The 20,272-nt window shown below is 48.1% G+C and overlaps 1 protein-coding gene across 3 annotated transcripts; it reads right to left on the minus strand.

Annotated features, from left to right (window-relative positions):
* Nucleotides 1–12: 12 nt before the first annotated feature.
* KIFC3 (kinesin family member C3) lies at nucleotides 13–12,941 on the minus strand. 3 transcript variants are annotated; one of them, XM_075838227.1, is made up of 18 exons: nucleotides 12,852–12,941; nucleotides 9,422–9,927; nucleotides 8,933–8,977; nucleotides 7,328–7,435; nucleotides 6,975–7,196; nucleotides 5,297–5,470; nucleotides 4,517–4,664; nucleotides 3,649–3,779; nucleotides 3,457–3,568; nucleotides 3,010–3,191; nucleotides 2,835–2,939; nucleotides 2,603–2,733; nucleotides 1,790–1,913; nucleotides 1,570–1,699; nucleotides 1,185–1,414; nucleotides 546–680; nucleotides 356–416; nucleotides 13–167 (listed from the first exon to the last, which is right to left on the minus strand). In XM_075838227.1, exons 2-18 carry the CDS (start codon nucleotides 9,872–9,874, stop codon nucleotides 142–144), a joined length of 2,517 nt encoding a protein of 838 aa, XP_075694342.1. In that variant the 5' UTR covers nucleotides 9,875–9,927; nucleotides 12,852–12,941; the 3' UTR covers nucleotides 13–141. The 3 variants fall into 3 exon arrangements, with proteins under 3 accessions (XP_075694342.1, XP_075694344.1, XP_075694343.1); XM_075838229.1 differs by having other exon boundaries at nucleotides 12,813–12,895; XM_075838228.1 differs by lacking the exon at nucleotides 12,852–12,941 and adding an exon at nucleotides 10,012–10,044.
* Between the last annotated feature and the right edge of the window lie 7,331 nt (nucleotides 12,942–20,272).

Consider the following 20,272-nt stretch of genomic DNA (forward strand, 5'->3'; position numbering starts at 1 on the left):
GAACGCGGCAGGAACTCCTAAAATACTCTGTAATAAACTGGAGGTCTCTAGAAATATATTAAAATAGCAATGAACTTGTACTCAGACGAGGGGTTAATATAACCAGCTAGTCCTATCAGCTGCTCAGGCCGGGCGCTGGGCTCAATGGGGGCCGATCCGCTGCCGCACTAGAAAGAAAGAGAAAGATTGGTCAGTGTCCGTGAAGCCGCCAGCGGCATTACACACAGCGCTGCCCGGATGGTGATGGCAGCCGGTACCAGGCACTCGCTGCCATTATCCATCAGGGGGTGTGTGGGGTGTTCTCCGGGTCCAGAGAACCCTCTCCCCACCCCTCTTTCCCCCATGTTCTGTATACCTGAGGCCGGCAGTTTCCTGCGCACAGACGGTCTTGCTCCGCGTGGAGTGGGGCTGTCACTCTGGAGAAGAAATGTCACACGGTAACATGTGGTAGCTGTGAAGCCCTCGTGGGCACATTTAATACAGTACTGCACTTGTTGCTCTCCTGGCACCACAGTGACCCTTGGGTCCTGGTTCTGGACTCTTACCTCAGAACTCTCGGTGCCCACAGTTGGCGACTGCTCTATTTTTCTGCTTGGGACTCCCAACTCCACAGATCGAACTCTTTCCCCAAACCGTAAGGAACAAAGAGACTCGTTCACGTTCTGCTCAGCTGGCGACACCTATCGAAAAGTATAGAGATTGGAACTGCAGCGCCATCCAATGGTCCCCAATCTGCATATTTGGGGGGGATTTGTAATGAAAGGTCATGTTGAAGAATTCATCAGATGTTGCGTTACACGGGAAGTAAAGATCCCCCCCCCCCCCCCCGCACCGTTGTGGATTTTCCCAATCGACGTCAGGCAGAAAATCTGGCGTTTAATAGATGCAGAACAGTGGCTAAAAGCTTGTGTTCACGTGTGCGCTGAATGGCCATGAGCCGTTACAGTAGCCACCATGGTTTTTCATTTAGAAACCATGTTTTGTAAGCAGGTACCACATGCAATGTATATTTTGGGGTCCAGAGAACCCTTGGGCTTTTCTGTTGGGTGATCCTAATTAATCCCCACGATCAGTGACCGCTGCGCACCCCTTCAGTTTCCGTCTAGAGGTTCTGCTCCTGGATATTAATGGCTGGTTGTGTAAATTGCAGGGAACAGATGGTTTTCGGACTGCTGTGAAGTTACCTGTAGGAGCAGTAGAGCCTTCCCATCCCGGCTCAGGGCTTCCTGCAGCAAGTACGTCAGCTTGGAGTTGCGGTATGGAACATGGGCCTGTTGAGATCGCAGGGAAGAGAAGACGTCACCCAGAGCAGATAGAGAGCGGTTGATGCACTGAGCCTCTCGCAAACGTTCCCCAGCCGCTCCTGACCGTGACACCCGCTCGGACCCCGCCAGGTCAACCAGATAGAGCTTTCCTGATGAGGAGAGAGAGAGACTGTTACTCCTTAACACCGGTCCCAGTATATTAACTGGAAAGAGTCCTAAATGAACCGTTCTGGTGACCACTGGAGGAAGCTGCAAGGCTGGACTGTAGGGTAGAGTAATAACACCTGCTCATGAGGTCCCTTACCTGTTGTACAGATTCCAGTGCTGGTCTCTCGCCCCTTGGCGGTCAGGATCAGGAGGGCATGGGAGCGGGAACTGTGGGCATTAAGATTTGTTTGTTCTGTGGCTCGTTGTTTGTGTCCGAGCTCCAGAATCTGCGAGACAAAGAGACATGTCCTATACGTGTATAATAAAGTATCCTACAGGAAAAGCGCTGCTGTGTGTTACCTTCACTGTGGCCTCACCTTATTTAGGTCCTGCATGTTCCTCACACTGCACTGCGTCAACCCCGGCACATAAAGTTCTCCAGTGCCCCCCGGAGCCATCTTTATATCCAGACAACTGTGGCAGTCAGAGCCCAGCAGATCCCTGTCAGCACAGAGAATGGTTAGAGGAACACTGGTTCTAGAAAGCTGGTGGCCATGGAGAGTGATAATAGGAAGATGGTGGCCATGGAGAATGGTGATAGGAAGATGGTGCCCATGGAGCATGGTTATAGAAAGATGGTGGCCATGGAGAGTGATGACAGGAAGATGGTGGCCACAGAGAGTGATGACAGGAAGATGGTGGCCATGGAGAGTGATAATAGGAAGATGGTGCCCATGGAGCATGGTTATAGAAAGATGGTGGCCACAGAGAGTGATGATGGGAAGATGGTGGCCATGGAGAGTGATGACAGGAAGATGGTGGCCATGGAGAATGGTGATAGGAAGATGGTGCCCATGGAGCATGGTTATAGAAAGATGGTGGCCACAGAGAGTGATGATGGGAAGATGGTGGCCATGGAGAGTGGTTATAGAAAGATGGTGGCCACAGAGAGTGATGATAGGAAGATGGTGGCCACGGAGAGTGGTGATTGGGAGATGGCGGCTAAGATTTCCCTAAGTGTTTACAAATAGCCAGATCAGACAGGATAACCGATGCAATGAATGATGGAATATCAGCGGCTGACGTCCTTTATTTTGAATTTCTTTAGTCTTTCTAAAAGATGAACTTGAAACCGTGTGACGGATAATAATGTAAAAAAATGCCGTTATCGAAACCTAGTCAGCACTCACCTCAGTGTTTCGTTGTATATTTCGGCCATGCTGACACTCAGATGATGCTCCCAGCTGCTGGATCGCTCACTCACCTCTGACAGGAGCAGCCGAAGGGCCCTCTGGTTTATTCCAGGATTCACAGCAGAGCCCTGAGGGGTGGACATATCATTTATCCTCCTACCCTCACAGTGCATACAGCAAACGCCCTCCCTCTCTAACAAATATCCCAGAAGTCTCCACTAGCACTCACCTCCATGCTGTATGTTTTACCAGAGCCTGTCTGCCCATAGGCCAGAATACAGACGTTGTACCCGTCCAGGCAGGAGGTGATGAGCGGAGAGACCTCGTCAAACACCTGCAAGAACAGAGCTGATGTAGCACCTGTGCAACCTGCGCTCTTCACACGCCGCACCCCCTTCGCTTACCTCTTCCTGTGTTGTGCTGGGAGTAAAAACTTTATCAAAGTCAAAACTCAGATTTTTTCCTTTGTATGGGACTTGTAGGATCCCATCATCATTCTGATCAAAGGTGACTACGTTCTGTGCCCCTGGACCTGTCCCATCCTCAGATGTAATTGGCCGAACACGGGCAAGAACACGGATGTTCCCTGAAGAAATAAGACAGAAATTGTGTCTTTCTATGATAATGTAACAAGACCTCTACATGGAGACGCCGCATCACTTCCCACAACACTCATCATCTCCATATTACAACCGTACACCGACAGACCGTAGAACTAGGACCTGAACTAGATGAATTAAGTCCTCCACAAGGACAATGGCCTTGTACCTCCTGCCAGGAGTCGTCCACACTAAGGAGGCCTGAGTCATTACAGAGGAGCGAAAACCTGCTAGGTTGTGCTGAACACTCACCTCGGAGACGTACCAGTTGGTTGTGACACTCTTTGCGCAGGTGAAGTTCTCGTCTGTATTTGGAGAGGAGCTCAGAGTTGGTGTCCTGAACACGTTTCACGGCTTGTGAGAACTGTTAATGAAAACCGCAACGTTATGAGGGATAATGCCAGGCTCCCTTTAGCCTTTCATCTGGCTCCCCAAAGCACGCACCTCGTCCCGGGCCTCTTGCATGGCCTCATACAGCAGGCCAGGGAAGTCTCGCACCTGTCTCTTCAGAGCGTTGTAGTCATAGGTCAGAGTACGGAGTGCGGGCTGTAACATAAGGAGATTTCTGCGGACACCTAAGACCATCAGTGAGAGGGGATACAGTCATCAAATATGTAATCATGAGGGCAGAAAAGATCAATCAGAGTACACAATATATTTGTAGAAAGTGTGTGACGTGTGGGCAAAGAGTACAAAACGCTCATTGAAGAGACCGCAGCAGGGGACCGAGGCCTGCAGACCGCTCTGGCACCAGGGGACCAAGGCCAGCAGACAGCTCTGGCAGCAAGGGACCGAGGCCTGCAGACCGCTCTGGCAGCAGGGGACCGAGGCCTGAAGACCGCTCTGGCAGCAGGGGACCGAGGCCTGAAGACCGCTCTGGCAGCAGGGGACCGAGGCCTGAAGACCGCTCTGGCAGCAGGGGACCGAGGCCTGAATACCGCTCTGGCAGCAGGGGACCGAGGCCTGCAGACCGCTGTGGCAGCGGGGAACAGAGGCCTGCAGACCGCTCTGGCAGCGGGGGACCGAGGCCTGCAGACCGCTCTGGCACCGGGGGACCGAGGCCTGCAGACCGCTCTGGCAGCGGGGGACCGAGGCCTGCAGACCGCTCCGGCAGCGGGGGACCGAGGCCTGCAGACCGCTCCGGCAGCGGGGGACCGAGGCCTGCAGACCGCTCTGGCAGCGGGGGACCGAGGCAATGTAGGGGATCCATAGTAGATAACAGAGGACTAAGGGGAGGTCAGCAGGAGAAAGGGGCGCTGGGTGGGTGGGTTCACAATTACAGACCGTGGTTAGTGGCAACACGCAGTCTCACCGTCCAAGCTCTGATGCACAGCTCTCATCTCCTCCTGGGCTCGCACAAATGCCTCAGACACAGCAAGCTCCTTCTCCTCCTGCAGGGACCGGAATTCCTGCACCATGTGCTCCTGGACTCGATCAAGCTCCTCCGCATACAGCGCCACCTACAGGGGAAGGGGAATGAGTGCAGTCACTTTACAAGGAGCTTAATATATATTAAAATGGGAATAGATACCAAGGTACTTCCCACTGTTAATATTCAAGGATCTGTTATAATGGATGGGGCACTAAGGGTATGTTCACCCGGCTTATTTTCAGCCATTTTTCAGGCCGTAAACGCCCCGAAAAATGGCTGAAAATACGGAGGCTGAACGCCTCCAAATGTCTGCCCATTGATTTCAATGGGAAAAACGTGTTTCGTTGCCACGGGGTATTTTTTTACGCGGCCGTAAAATTGGCGTGTAAAAAAACGCCCCATAAAAAAAAGTGCATGTCACTTCTTGAGCTGTTTTTGGAGCAGTTTTTCATTGTCTCAATAGAGAAACGGCCAAAAAAACACCTTGCGCATAAAAAATGGCTAAAAATCAGAGGCTGTTTTCCCTTGAAAAGCTCCGTATTTTACAGCCGTTTTTTGTTTGCCGTGTGAACATCGCCTTATCCTGACAATTGGATGATCTCAATGCAGCCCCAGATCCTCCGAGAAGTCACCAAGCAAACAGCCATTATGGTGGCTGGAGAGGTAGTTGGAGATCCCAACCCGTGGGTGTAAACACTGCTGATTTTTGGGAATCCTGACCTGCGTGCGGAGCTTGGCCGCCTCTTGTTGCTCGTGCTGTAGTTGTCTCTTCGTTTCTTGTACGGCCTGGTTCTGTCTATCCAGCTGTTCGTGTAAATGGAGGCTCCTGGCCTCGGCCTGGCTCAGAGCAGCTTTTATCTTGACCGACTCGACCTCGATTGTCTTTACCACGTACTGCAAGTAGAGAGAATGTTCACACGGTGCGGACTTAGAAATGATGAGCAGAAGGTGCGTATCGTCCAGAACTTAATGGTCCGTTTTGCAGGTAGCTTTAGGCTGGGTTCACACGACCTATTTTCAGGGGTAAACTAGGCGTATTATACCTCGTTTTACGTCTGAAAATAGGGCTACAATACGTCGGCAAACATCTGCCCATTCATTTGAATGGGTTTGCCGACGTACTGTGCAGACGACCTGTAATTTACGCGTCGTTTGACAGCTGTCAAACGACGACGCGTAAATTGACTGCCTCGGCAAAGAAGTGCAGGACACTTCTTTGCCACGTAATTTGAGCTGTTCTTCATTGATCTCAATGAAGCACAGCTCAAGATTTACGAGCGTCTCAGAGCGTCTCAGACGCCTCGTAAATTACGACGAGGAGCATTTACGTGTGAAACGAGGCAGCTGTTAACAGTCTGTCTTTTCACACGTAAATGCCTCTCATCGTGTGAACATACCCTTAATGACGGTCTAGTGGCCTAAATATCTAGAGAAACATGGGCCTGAGCCAATAGAGTGAGAGGTCAGAGTCTAGTGGTCAATCAAAGTCTATGGTCAGTGAAGGTTGGGTGACACAGAAACCGCAATGTGTGAATACACCCTGACCCCAATGACACCCTGCTGACAGCCCCCGACAGCCCATAACTCCAGATGATGCCTAATGACGCACCTGATGATGCCGGGTGACTTCTAATGGTCTTTGATGACTCCTGATAATGCTTTATGGTGCCTGACGACATCTACCAATGCCTCCTAATGATGCTTAATGCCACCTGAAGACCCCAATGCCTGAAGACCCCAATGGTGTCTGATACGACTCCTGATGACTCATACTCTAACATTGTGGGTCAACCATATAGATGTGTTTTCTAGTGTTAAAATGATAGTGTTTGGGGAATGTGCGCTACAGTAATGGTATTTGCGGAGCTGGCGGCCATCTTGTACCCTCCTTATTTCTCCTACTTTGGTCCGTCCCATTCACGCTGCCTGAGGACATTGAGAAAAGATGAGATGTGTTCCTGCCTGAAATGTTCTTTTCCTCCATGTCCTGAAGGCAGCGTGATCGCCACAATAGAACGATCCTGTATTATTTGTATGGCAGATATTACACACGGGGAGGGAGGGGGCGACGGGGTCTTATTCATCAAGTAACGAGCTATCTCCGTCGGGACGACACAAGACTCCATGTGGGTGTAAAGGATGGAGAGGAGAAGATCATTTCAGGTGGGAACACGTTCTCTGGATCACATTGATGTGGATAGAGGCGTCGGGGGCAGTCAGTCGGGAGTCCTGGTTGGGGGACAGGCTAATAGTAGATGGGTCAGGGTTCAGAAGCTCATTTTGCATTCTTGACTTTATAAGAAGTTGCCGGTTGCTCCACTTTTCAGCTGCCAGCAGGAACAGGACAGAAATATATTTTTTCTTTTGTGTTCGACATAAGTGATGATTAACCCCAAACCTTTATATGCGGCTGCTGAGAGTGCTGGTACTCTCGTAATCTGCGATTTAGCCGCTCTTCTTCCTCCACCCTCTCACGTACTGAGTCCCTCACGCGGAGTTCGGTCTCGGCAAGCCTCTCCGCTTTCTGCTGCACCTCCTGTTGTAAAGTGTAAATTAGCGCCTTCCTCTCGCTCTCCTCCTGCTCCATGCTTAGTAGACGCTCTCTCAGAGCCGCCAGCTCCTGGAACACAAGTACAAAGGAAACCGATCATGGATTTTTACGGGAAGGGAAGACTCCGCAGAGCGGTCTGATCTCTGGTGATTGGGCCCTGGGCTACGAGGCTGGAGTTCGTGGTGTGGACATGGTGTTACCTGCTTATTTTCACAGTCCAGTCGGCCCCTCAGCCGCTGCAGCTCCAGCCTCAGACGTCCGTTCTCTGACACCAGGAGGTCATGGTGCTTCTCCAAATCTGTCCCACCCTGAGAGTAACAGACCAGACACATTATTCCGGACTACAAGACTCTCCAGTCGCTACAGGTGAAAGCAATACCAACAATTCTCCATGTGCCGTTTACTGAGCGCTCGTCCCGTTTCCAGGCTCTGGTTTACAACATGAAGAATATTTTCCATGATTTCGTGCACATCTTGGATTCTAACCGTGTAGGTTTATGGTTTACATATGAGTAGAATACCGTTTTTTAGGTCTCACTATATGACTTGGTGATCTACAGCTACAAACAAAGATTTATAGAAAACCAACTCAGCCCCCGTACGTTGTCTACTGGCCCTCAGCCCCCGTACGTTGTCTACTGGCCCTCAGCCCCCGTACGTTGTCTACTGGCCCTCCGCCCCCGTACGTTGTCCACTGGCCCTCAGCCCCCGTACATTGTCCACGGACCCTCCGCCCCCGTACGTTGTCCACGGACCCTCCGCCCCCGTACGTTGAGTATATTACATTACGATGCCATATGTGATCTCTTTATAACATAAGATGTGGTGTTTAGTGGATGGCCTGTTGTGTGGCCTGATGTCCTGAAGCCTTGACCGCTCAATTCACTGGAAATAATAGAAACCGTGAGGGGCGGTAACCACTCACAAATAGCTCATCACTATTCGGCTATTGCTAACTGACTGGAATAGTCACAATAAAATGGGGCCTTGGCGGCTGGATGCCGCACCTGCCCGTCAATAAGTTATGTTGCTGCAATGACGATGTGGCCAGAATGGCAGCTGACCAAGGATAGATGAGCGTTTGGCATCACCGTAGTGAAAAGTGGCTATGATGTTGGCTGCTCCACCTCTCCGTCATTTAAAGACTCAGTGGCCGAAATGATGGCTGACCAATAATTGCCAAACACGTCATTCGCTGCATCACAAGGGGCAAACCAACGAGAAATAAACACGTCGATAAGTTTGGTCACGAGGCAGTATTTCTCTTTTTGATAGGCTGCCTGGGAGATAAATAGGAAGTAGTGTCCAGCGATCCGTGTCCTAGACCGATCCTGAGCGCGTATGTGCAGCAAGTTACGTTGTGAATAGCGATTAACCGCAATATATATTACAATAACGTCTTGTGGCAGGAAACCTATCCCTCCATAGGGACTAAACCACAAGATAACTAGGAAAATAGCAGCGTGGAATCACCAGTGCAATCCAACCCCGCGGCTCTGTTCATCACTATATGTGATCGGTGATCGATAAAGTTCTAATACACCAGCAGTTAGTGGGGTTTCCATATTTTTTGGTCTACTGGATGTAGTCCTATAGGTGTCTTTCAAAATTGTTTAAATAACGGAGCCCCCCTGCAAAAGGTGTCTAGTCGGGACACACTGTTCTACATAATGTAACGTATAATGTCCACTGCAACTTATAGGACAGAGCCCGGACTCCTCAATGATCTCATGGTCTTCACCTGGAGGTTCTGGGCTCCGTTATGTGCAGGATCTGTAGAGCCAGGAGAAATGTGCTGAACTTACCAGCTGGGTGTGAAGGCTGGAGATTTCTTCAGCCTGACGTTGCATCTGTAAAAGAACAAGAACAACTTATAATAGTGACCACACCGGCCATCAGGGTGACCACATATCCCATCAGGGTGACCACATATCCCATCAGGATGACCACATATCCCATCAGGGTGACCACACAGCCCATCAGGGTGACCACATAGCCCATGAGCGTGACCACATAGCCCATCAGGGTGACCACACTGGCCCATCAGACTGACCACACAGCCCATCAGCGTGACCACACAGCCCATCAGGGTGACCACACAGCCCATCAGCGTGACCACACAGCCCATCAGGGTGACCACACAGCCCATCAGCGTGACCACACAGCCCATCAGGGTGACCACACAGCCCATCAGGATGACCACACAGCCCATCAGGATGACCACACAGCCCATCAGGGTGACCACACAGCCCATCAGCGTGACCACACAGCCCATCAGCGTGACCAGACCTCACCTCTTGAAGCTTCTTGCACATCTCTTCATGCTCCTTCTGCTTTTTTTCTACCATGTCCTGCATGTCTTGCAACTTCACGTGTAACATGTGATCTTCCACACACCATCCCTTTCCATGACCATCACCCTCCTGCTGTCTAATGTCTGCCGCGTGCTCACACTTGGTCTGTCTCTTGTCATCTTTGTCCTGTATTTTTCTCGGTTCTGCCTGGAGTCTCATTAGCTGTAGTTGTACTTTTACGTCTCTTGTGGTTTCCGTCTGGTTACTGAGCTCGGAGCGTCTCTGTCCTGGAGGAGTTTTCCCCTGTTGCTGTGTTCTACTTTCTTGGAGTTTTGCCATCAGCGGCCTCTGTTCTCCTCTCAGCTCCTGTATTATGTCCCTGTCCTGGGGCCTCTGCATCGGTTTCTCGATTTCTGGGAAACTTTGTCCATCTTGTTTCAGAGATCCCACCATGATCAGTGGGATTGGAGCACCGTACGTCTTCCCCAGCACACACCAGCAGCAACCTGACATGGACAAAATGGCAAAGGGTTAGAATAAACTTCTGCACACAGGGCAAGTGGAAAACACATCCATACAACATGGCTTACAGCGGGGAGGTCCATATTCAGATCCCGGACTCCCCTGCAACCAGAAGTGTGGCTCCTGACAAAGCAAAAAGATGTGGCTATATTGTCCCTCTAAATCCTGCATTGTATACTGACCCTCAGAACCCGTATACTGTATATTGACCCCCAGAACCTGTACATTGTATACTGACCCTCAACCCATACATTGTATACTGACCCTCCGAACCCGTGCATTGTATACTGACCCTCCGAACCCGTACATTGTATACTGACTCTCCGAACCCTTACACTGTATACTGACCCTCCGAACCCGTACATTGTATACTGACCCTCGGAACCTGTACACAGTATACTGACCCCCAGAACCGGTACACTGTATACTGACCCTCAGAACCCGTACACTGTATACTGACCCTCAGAACCTGTACACTGTATACTGACCCTCAGAACTGCTACACTGTATACTGACCCTCAGAACCTGTATACTGACCCTCAGCACTGCTACACTGTATACTGACCCTCAGAACTGAAACGCATACTGACCCTCAGAACCCGTACACTGTATACCGACCCTCAGAACCTGTATAATGACCCTCAGAACCTGTATACTGACCCTCAGCACTGCTACACTGTATACTGACCCTCAGAACTGAAACGCATACTGACCCTCAGAACCCGTACACTGTATACCGACCCTCAGAACCTGTATACTGACCCTCAGAACTGCTACACTGTATACTGACCCTCAGAACTGCTACACTGTATACTGACCCTCAGAACTGCTACACTGTATACTGACCCTCAGAACTGCTACACTGTATACTGACCCTCAGAACTGCTACACTGTATACTGACCCTCAGAACTGATACATTGTATACTGACCCTCAGAACCCGTACACTGTATATTGACCCTCAGAACTGATACACTGTATACCGACCCTCAGAACTAATACACTCTATACCGACCCTCAGAACCTGTATACTGACCCTCAGAACTGCTACACTGTATACTGACCCTCAGAACCTGTATACTGTATACTGACCCTCAGAACTGCTACACTGTATACTGACCCTAAGAACCCGTACATTGTATACCGACCCTCAGAACCTGTATACTGACCCTCAGAACTGCTACACTGTATACTGACCCTCAGAACTGCTACACTGTATACTGACCCTCAGAACTGCTACACTGTATACTGACCCTCAGAACTGCTACACTGTATACTGACCCTCAGAACTGATACATTGTATACTGACACTCAGAACCCGTACACTGTATATTGACCCTCAGAACTAATACACTGTATACCGACCCTCAGAACTGATACTGTATACCGACCCTCAGAACTAATACACTGTATACCGACCCTCAGAACTGATACACTGTATACTGACCCTCAGAACCTGTATACTGACCCTCAGAACTGCTACACTGTATACTGACCCTAAGAACCCATACATTGTATACTGACCTTTAGAACTGATACACTGTATACCGACCCTCAGAACCCGTACACTGTATACCGACCCTCAGAACCCGTACACTGTATACTGACACTCAGAACCCGTACACTGTATACTGACCCTCAGAACCCGTACACTGTATACTGACCCTCAGAACTGCTACATTGTATACTGACCCTCAGGACCCGTACATTGTATAATGACCCTCAGAACCTGTATACTGACCCTCAGAACTGCTACACTGTATACTGACCCTCAGAACTGCTACACTGTATACTGACCCTCAGAACTGCTACATTGTATACTGACCCTCAGAACCCGTACATTGTATACTGACCCTCAACCTGTATACTGACCCTCAGAACTAATACACTGTATACAGACCCTCAGAACTAATACACTGTATACAGACCCTCAGAACTGATACACTGTATACCGACCCTCAGAACCCGTACACTGTATACTGACCCTCAGAACCTGTATACTGACCCTCAGAACCTGTATACTGACCCTCAGAACTGATACACTGTATACCGACCCTCAGAACCCGTACACTGTATACCGACCCTCAGAACCTGTATACTGACCCTCAGAACCTGTATACTGACCCTCGGAACCTGTATACTGACCCTCAGAACTGATACACTGTATACCGACCCTCAGAACCTGTATACTGACCCTCAGAACCTGTATACTGACCCTCAGAACTGATACACTGTATACCGACCCTCAGAACCTGTATACCGACCCTCAGAACCTGTATACTGACCCTCAGAACCTGTATACTGACCCTCAGAACCTGTATACTGACCCTCAGAACTGATACACTGTATACCGACCCTCCGAACCTGTATACTGACCCTCAGAACCTGTATACTGATCCTCAGAACCCGTACACTGTATACTGACCCTCAGAACCCGTACACTGTATACTGACCCTCAGAACTGATACACTGTATACCGACCCTCAGAACCCGTACACTGTATACTGACCCTCAGAACTGCTACATTGTTTGCTGTCCCATCCCGTTTTCGCCCTGTTAACCCATGACAAGTTTCGGATACTCTGGGAGTCTTGGGGATCACAGGGAGGAATAAGATGCAGATTTTATCTGGGAATGTCCGGACATAAACAAGGAACTGAATGCCATTCCCATGACTGCAGCGGAGAGGAATTTATTGCCTCAGAATCTGGTGAAGCGTCTGATCATTCCTCAGTGCCACCATTGCTTCACTAAGGTCACCGTCCCGTAAATAAGTCCTTCACACAATGTTAACTATTCAGGTGCTGGAACTATCTACCAAGAAAGCTGCGCCTTTAACCCTTACAGCTCCTATACACGCAGAGACTTACCCCTGTGCCCATTACCGTCTGTCAATGCATAAGCCATACCTCGGGGAGAGTGCCAGGGTCCATAACAAACTTCAGACCGGAAAGTGAGAGCTCAACACAGGGAGGGAGCAGAAGCGAGGGGAGGGAGCACTCAGGGACTACAACCCATGTCAGACACCCTGCACAGCGACGCCAGTCCTGATCCTGTACAAACGATTCCCCATACTAATGTTTAACCTCTAATACTCCTACGCATGATGCTGGCGCTATACCGGGCTCTATACGTGATGCTGGCGCTATACCGGGCTCTATACCTGATGCTGGCGCTATACCGGGCTCTATACGAGATGCTGGCGCTATACCGGGCTCTATACTGATGATGGCGCTATACCCGGCTCTATACCTGATGATGGCGCTATACCGGGCTCTATACCTGATGTTGGCGCTATACCCGGCTCTATACTGATGATGGCGCTATACCCGGCTCTATACCTGGTGATGGCGCTATACCGGGCTCTATACCTGATGATGGCGCTATACCGGGCTCTATACCTGATGATGGCGCTATACCGGGCTCTATACGTGATGCTGGCACTATACCGGGCTCTATACGTGATGCTGGCGCTATACCGGGCTCTATACGTGAAGCTGGCACTATACCCGGCTCTATACGTGATGCTGGCGCTATACCGGGCTCTATGCGTGATGCTGGCGCTATACCGGGCTCTATAACTGATGATGGCGCTATACCGGGCTCTATACCTGATGATGGCGCTATACCCGGCTCTATACCTGATGATGGCGCTATACCGGGCTCTATACCTGATGATGGCGCTATACCGGGCTCTATACCTGATGATGGCGCTATACCGGGCTCTATACGTGATGCTGGCGCTATAACGGGCTCTATACCTGATGATGGCGCTATACCGGGCTCTATACCTGATGATGGCGCTATACCCGGCTCTATACCTGATGATGGCGCTATACCGGGCTCTATACCTGATGATGGCGCTATACCGGGCTCTATACCTGATGATGGCGCTATACCCGGCTCTATACTGATGATGGCGCTATACCGGGCTCTATACCTGATGATGGCGCTATACCGGGCTCTATACGTGATGCTGGCGCTATACCGGACTCTATACCTGATGATGGCGCTATACCGGGCTCTATACTGATGATGGCGCTATACCCGGCTCTATACTGATGATGGCGCTATACCGGGCTCTATACTGATGATGGCGCTATACCCGGCTCTATACTGATGATGGCGCTATACCGGGCTCTATACTGATGATGGCGCTATACCCAGTGGAGTTCCTTTGGCTGCACGATGACGGGCTCGGCTTCAGGCCCATGTCTATCTCTGAGCTGACAAGTAATGAGAGAAATGTGATCTAACCTGATTCTTCATCTGCCGGCCCCTCCCTCACATATACAGGCCGGGGATACTCACCACTGGGTCTCTGTGTGTCCCTCATACAGGAAGTCAAGCTGAAATTCCAGCACTGGGAGAAGTAATGTAGGCTGCAGCCCCTGGCACCCTGGGGAGACAGAGAAACTCTAAATTATTACATTATAACAGACACCCCCTCCTCTTATATAGCAGATGAGACCCGGGTACAGCAGGCAGTTAGTGGACCCCTAGACAGGAGGGGAGAATTCAGCTTGGGATCACTTCCTGCAATTGAACAAAAGCAGCTTCATGTTTTGTGTCCTCTAGGGGGCGTAATGACAACAATCCCTTTAAGTATCAGAGAGCGAAATAACCTCCAATGACCAAGGAAGAGGCATAATGAGCAGCTGGTCACTGAGATGAGCTCTGACCTCCAGCAGTGTCCAGTCTAATAATATGACGAGACCGACACGTGGCGGCAGTACTGGACAAACATGTAACACGTGACACGGGGTGTACATACCCTCGCCCCCTTTACTTGCATGTAACATGTCACACGACATGCGGGGTGTACAGCTGTATATAGTCTGTTTATTATAGACTTCCTGCTAATTATCATATCATAATAATAACCAAATACTGTCAGAGAACGGGTCATGGTGACCCAGTATTTGTCATGTTACATCCGTATAAAAAGTGCCCGCTCCCGCTCCTGCAGAACACCTGATACCTGACATCAAATATTTAGCATCTTCAACTCAAATGATACACAAGACATCAATACATACTAAACACTGAGGTTCAATCCTACATAGAAGACATCTTTTCTGTACACTACATACACTTCATACAGGACATCTACACTGCATAATACATACACTTCATACAGGACATCTACACTACATAATACATACACTTCATACAGGACATCTACACTGCATAATACATACACTTCATACAGGACATCTACACTACATAATACATACACTTCATACAGGACATCTACACTGCATAATACATACACTTCATACAGGACATCTACACTACATAATACATACACTTCATACAGGACATCTACACTACATAATACATACACTTCATACAGGACATCTACACTGCATAATACATACACTTCATACAGGACATCTACACTACATAATACATACACTTCATACAGGACATCTACACTGCATAATACATACACTTCATACAGGACATCTACACTACATAATACATACACTTCATACAGGACATCTACACTACATAATACATACACTTCATACAGGACATCTACACTACATAATACATACACTTCATACAGGACATCTACACTACATAATACATACACTTCATACAGGACATCTACACTGCATAATACATACACTTCATACAGGACATCTACACTACATAATACATACACTTCATACAGGACATCTACACTGCATAATACATACACTTCATACAGGACATCTACACTACATAATACATACACTTCATACAGGACATCTACACTGCATAATGCATACACTTCATACAGGACATCTACACTACATAATACATACACTTCATACAGGACATATACACTGCATAATACATACACTTCATACAGGACATCTACACTGCATAATACATACACTTCATACAGGACATCTACACTACATAATACATACACTTCATACAGGACATCTACACTACATAATACATACACTTCATACAGGACATCTACACTACATAATACATACACTTCATACAGGACATCTACACTACATAATACATACACTTCATACAGGACATCTACACTACATAATACATACACTTCATACCCTCTACAAACAAGACTTGTACACTGTATAATACATACACATCATACCCTACATACAAGACATCTACACTGTATAATACATACACATCATACCCTACATACAAGACGTCTACACTGTATAATACATACACTTCATACCCTACATACAAGACATCTACACTGTATAATACATACACTACATACAGGATATATACACTGTATAATACATACACTTCATACCCTCTACAAATAAGACTTGTACACTGTATAATACATACACATCATACCCTACATACAAGACGTCTACACTGTATAATACATACACTACATACAGGATATATACACTGTATAATACATACACTTCATACCCTCTACAAATAAGACTTGTACACTGTATAATACATACACATCATACCCTACATACAAGACGTCTACACTGTATAATAAATACACGTCATACCCTACATACAAGACGTCTACACTGTATAATAAATACACGTCATACCCTACATACAAGACATCTACACTGTATAATACATACACATCATACCCTACATACAAGACATCTACACTGTATAATACATACACGTCATACCCTACATACAGGACATCTACACTGTATATTACATACACTACATACAGGATATATACACTGTATAATACATACACATCATACCCTACATACAAGACATCTACACTGTATAATACATACACATCATACCCTACATATAAGACATCTACACTGTATATTACATACACGTCATACCCTACATACAGGACATCTACACTGTATAATAAATACACATCATACCCTACATACAAGACATCTACACTGTATAATACATACACGTCATACCCTACATACAGGACATCTACACTGTATATTACATACACTACATACAGGATATATACACTGTATATTACATACACATCATACCCTACATACAAGACATCTACACTGTATAATACATACACTTCATACCCTACATACAGGACATCTACACTGTATATTACATACACGTCATACCCTATATACAAGACATCTACACTGTATAATACATACACGTCATACCCTACATACAGGACATCTACACTGTATATTACATACACTACATACAGGATATATACACTGTATAATACATACACGTCATACCCTACATACAGGACATCTACACTGTATAATACATACACGTCATACCCTACATACAGGACATCTACACTGTATATTACATACACTACATACAGGATATATACACTGTATAATACATACACATCATACCCTACATACAAGACATCTACACTGTATAATACATGCACGTCATACCCTACATACAGGATATCTACACTGTATAATACATACACTACATACAAGATATATACACTGTATATTACATACACATCATACCCTACATACAGGACATCTACACTGTATATTACATACACATCATACCCTACATACAGGACATCTACACTGTATAATACATACACGTCATACCCTACATACAAGACATCTACACTGTATAATACATACACATCATACCCTACATACAGGACATCTACACTGTATAATACATACACGTCATACCCTACATACAAGACATCTACACTGTATAATACATACACGTCATACCCTACATACAAGACATCTACACTGTATAATACATACACATCATACCCTACATACAAGACATCTACTGTAAAGGATCTGCCAGGCACAGCTTCGGGGTTAACTCCCAGAACTAATCAGTCAGCACCTGAGAATACATCCCTGAGACTGACTCCAGCTTCCACCATTCAGGCTGGCAGGCTTAGGAGTGGGAGAGCCTATCGTAACCTGGCCAGACTCAGCTAGCTCCCGCCCTCGGTCTATTTAAGCCTGCACTTCCTGTCCCTCGGTGCTTGTGATTCTTTCCTTGTGGTTTCCTGGCCCAGCTACAGCTCCTGCTATTTTTGATCCTGCTCCATACAGACCCTGGCTTACCGACTACTCTTCTGCTTTTCGTTTTGTACCTCGCACACTCCTGGCTTGACTCGGCTCGTTCACCACTCTGGTTGCTCACGGTGTTGCCGTGGGCAACGGCCCCTTTTCCTTGCTTGTGTTCCTTTGTGTGTTTGTCGTGTTTGTCGTGCACTTACTGAGTGCAGGGACCGCCGCCCAGTTGTACCCCGTCGCCTAGGGCGGGTCGTTGCAAGTAGGCAGGGACAGTGGCGGGTAGATTAGGGCTCACTTGTCTGTCTCCCTACCCCCTGCCATTACATAATCACAAGCCCATACCTAGTCTACCCCTGGTCCCTGACACCACTATGGATCCCCATGAGACCCTGGCTCAGCAAATGCAGGGTCTCTCCCTACAGGTCCAGGCCCTGGCTCAGAGGGTCAACCAGCCTGATGCTACCCTGGTAGTTCCCCTCACCGCACCTCTTGAACCCCACCTCAAGTTGCCCGACCGGTTCTCAGGGGACCGGAGGGCTTTTCTCTCCTTTCGGGAGAGTTGTAGGCTTTACTTTCGTTTAAAGCCTCATTCCTCAGGTTCTGAGAGCCAGCGGGTGGGTATAATTATGTCCCGGCTCCAGGAAGGGCCCCAAGAGTGGGCCTTCTCCTTGGCTCCTGACGCCCCTGAACTTTCCTCCGTTGATTGTTTCTTTTCTGCTCTCGGACTTATTTATGACGAGACTGACAGGACTGCCTTTGCCGAGAGTCAGCTGGTGACCTTACGTCAGGGTAAGAGACCTGTTGAGGAGTATTGCTCTGACTTTCGGAAGTGGTGCGTAGCTTCTCGGTGGAATGACCCTGCCTTAAGGTGCCAGTTTAGGTTGGGTCTGTCGAATGCCCTGAAAGACCTGCTAGTTAGCTATCCCTCTTCTGACTCTCTAGACCAGGTTATGGCTTTAGCGGTACGACTTGACCGACGTCTCAGGGAACGACAACGTGAACGTTTATGTGTTTTCTCCTCCGACTCCCCCAGGATGCCTCCCGAAGCTCCGTTGCTTCGTTCCTCCCCGAAAGATTCAGAGATACCTATGCAACTCGGGGCCTCCGTGTCCCCCCAACAACGTAGAGAATTCCGCAGGAAGAATGGTCTCTGCTTCTACTGTGGGGACGACAAGCATCAAGTGAACAACTGTCCTAAGCGTAAGATTGCAGCCAGAGAACTTCCGCGCCTAAGTGATCATCGGGGAGGTCACTTGGGCGCACAGGTATTTCCCGTAAATATGAAACGTAATAAAATCTTGCTTCCCTTTCAGGTCTCTTTTGGTGGTAGGTCTGCTACCGGCAGTGCCTTCGTGGATTCTGGCTCATCTGCTAATATCATGTCTGTGGAATTTGCTATGTCTCTAGCTATGCCTCTGATTGATTTGCCTAAACCTGTCCCGGTAGTGGGTATCGACTCCACTCCTCTTGCTAATGGTTATTTTACACAGCATACCCCTGTTTTTGAACTCCTGGTTGGCTCCATGCATTTGGAGCAGTGCTCTGTACTGGTGATGCAGGGATTATCCTCCGATTTGGTTTTAGGCCTTCCCTGGTTGCAGTTGCATAATCCCACGTTTGACTGGAATACTGGGGAGCTTACCAAATGGGGTAATGAATGTTGTACGTCATGTTTTTCTGTTAATTCTATTTCTCCCCCTGAGGAGGCGAACACGCTACCTGAGTTTGTTCAGGACTTCGCTGATGTTTTCTCTAAGGAGGCCTCCGAAGTGTTACCACCTCATAGAGAATACGATTGCGCTATCGATTTGGTACCAGGAGCTAAGCTCCCTAAGGGTAGGATATTTAATCTTTCTTGTCCCGAACGTGAAGCCATGAGAGAGTATATCCAGGAATCCCTGGCCAAGGGTTACATTCGTCCCTCTTCTTCTCCGGTAGGTGCTGGCTTCTTCTTCGTGGGGAAGAAGGATGGTGGTCTTAGGCCATGCATTGACTACCGTAGCCTGAATAAGGTCACGGTAAGGAACCAGTATCCCCTTCCTTTGATTCCTGATCTCTTTAATCAGGTTCAGGGGGCCCAATGGTTTTCTAAATTGGATCTACGGGGGGCGTATAACCTTATTCGCATCAAAGAGGGGGATGAGTGGAAGACTGCGTTTAACACGCCCGAAGGCCATTTCGAATACCTCGTCATGCCCTTTGGGTTGTGTAATGCCCCTGCGGTCTTCCAGAATTTCATAAATGAGATTTTGAGAAATTACCTGGGGATTTTTCTGGTAGTGTACCTTGATGACATACTGGTGTTTTCCAAGGACTGGTCCTCCCACGTGGAGCATGTCAGGAAG

The sequence above is a fragment of the Rhinoderma darwinii genome, chromosome 9 (genome assembly GCF_050947455.1).
Source record: "Rhinoderma darwinii isolate aRhiDar2 chromosome 9, aRhiDar2.hap1, whole genome shotgun sequence".
In the NCBI taxonomy this organism is placed as follows: Eukaryota; Metazoa; Chordata; class Amphibia; order Anura; family Rhinodermatidae; genus Rhinoderma; species Rhinoderma darwinii.

Coding starts and splice junctions, on each gene's coding strand:
- KIFC3 (XM_075838229.1), bottom strand. CDS start 12,849: ATGGCTTATGCATTGACAGACGGTAATGGGCACAGGG. Junction 1,700..1,789: donor ACATGCAGGACCTAAATAAG/GTGAGGCCACAG, acceptor TTTGTCTCGCAG/ATTCTGGAGCTCGGACACAA. Junction 1,415..1,569: donor CACTGGAATCTGTACAACAG/GTAAGGGACCTC, acceptor TCTCCTCATCAG/GAAAGCTCTATCTGGTTGAC.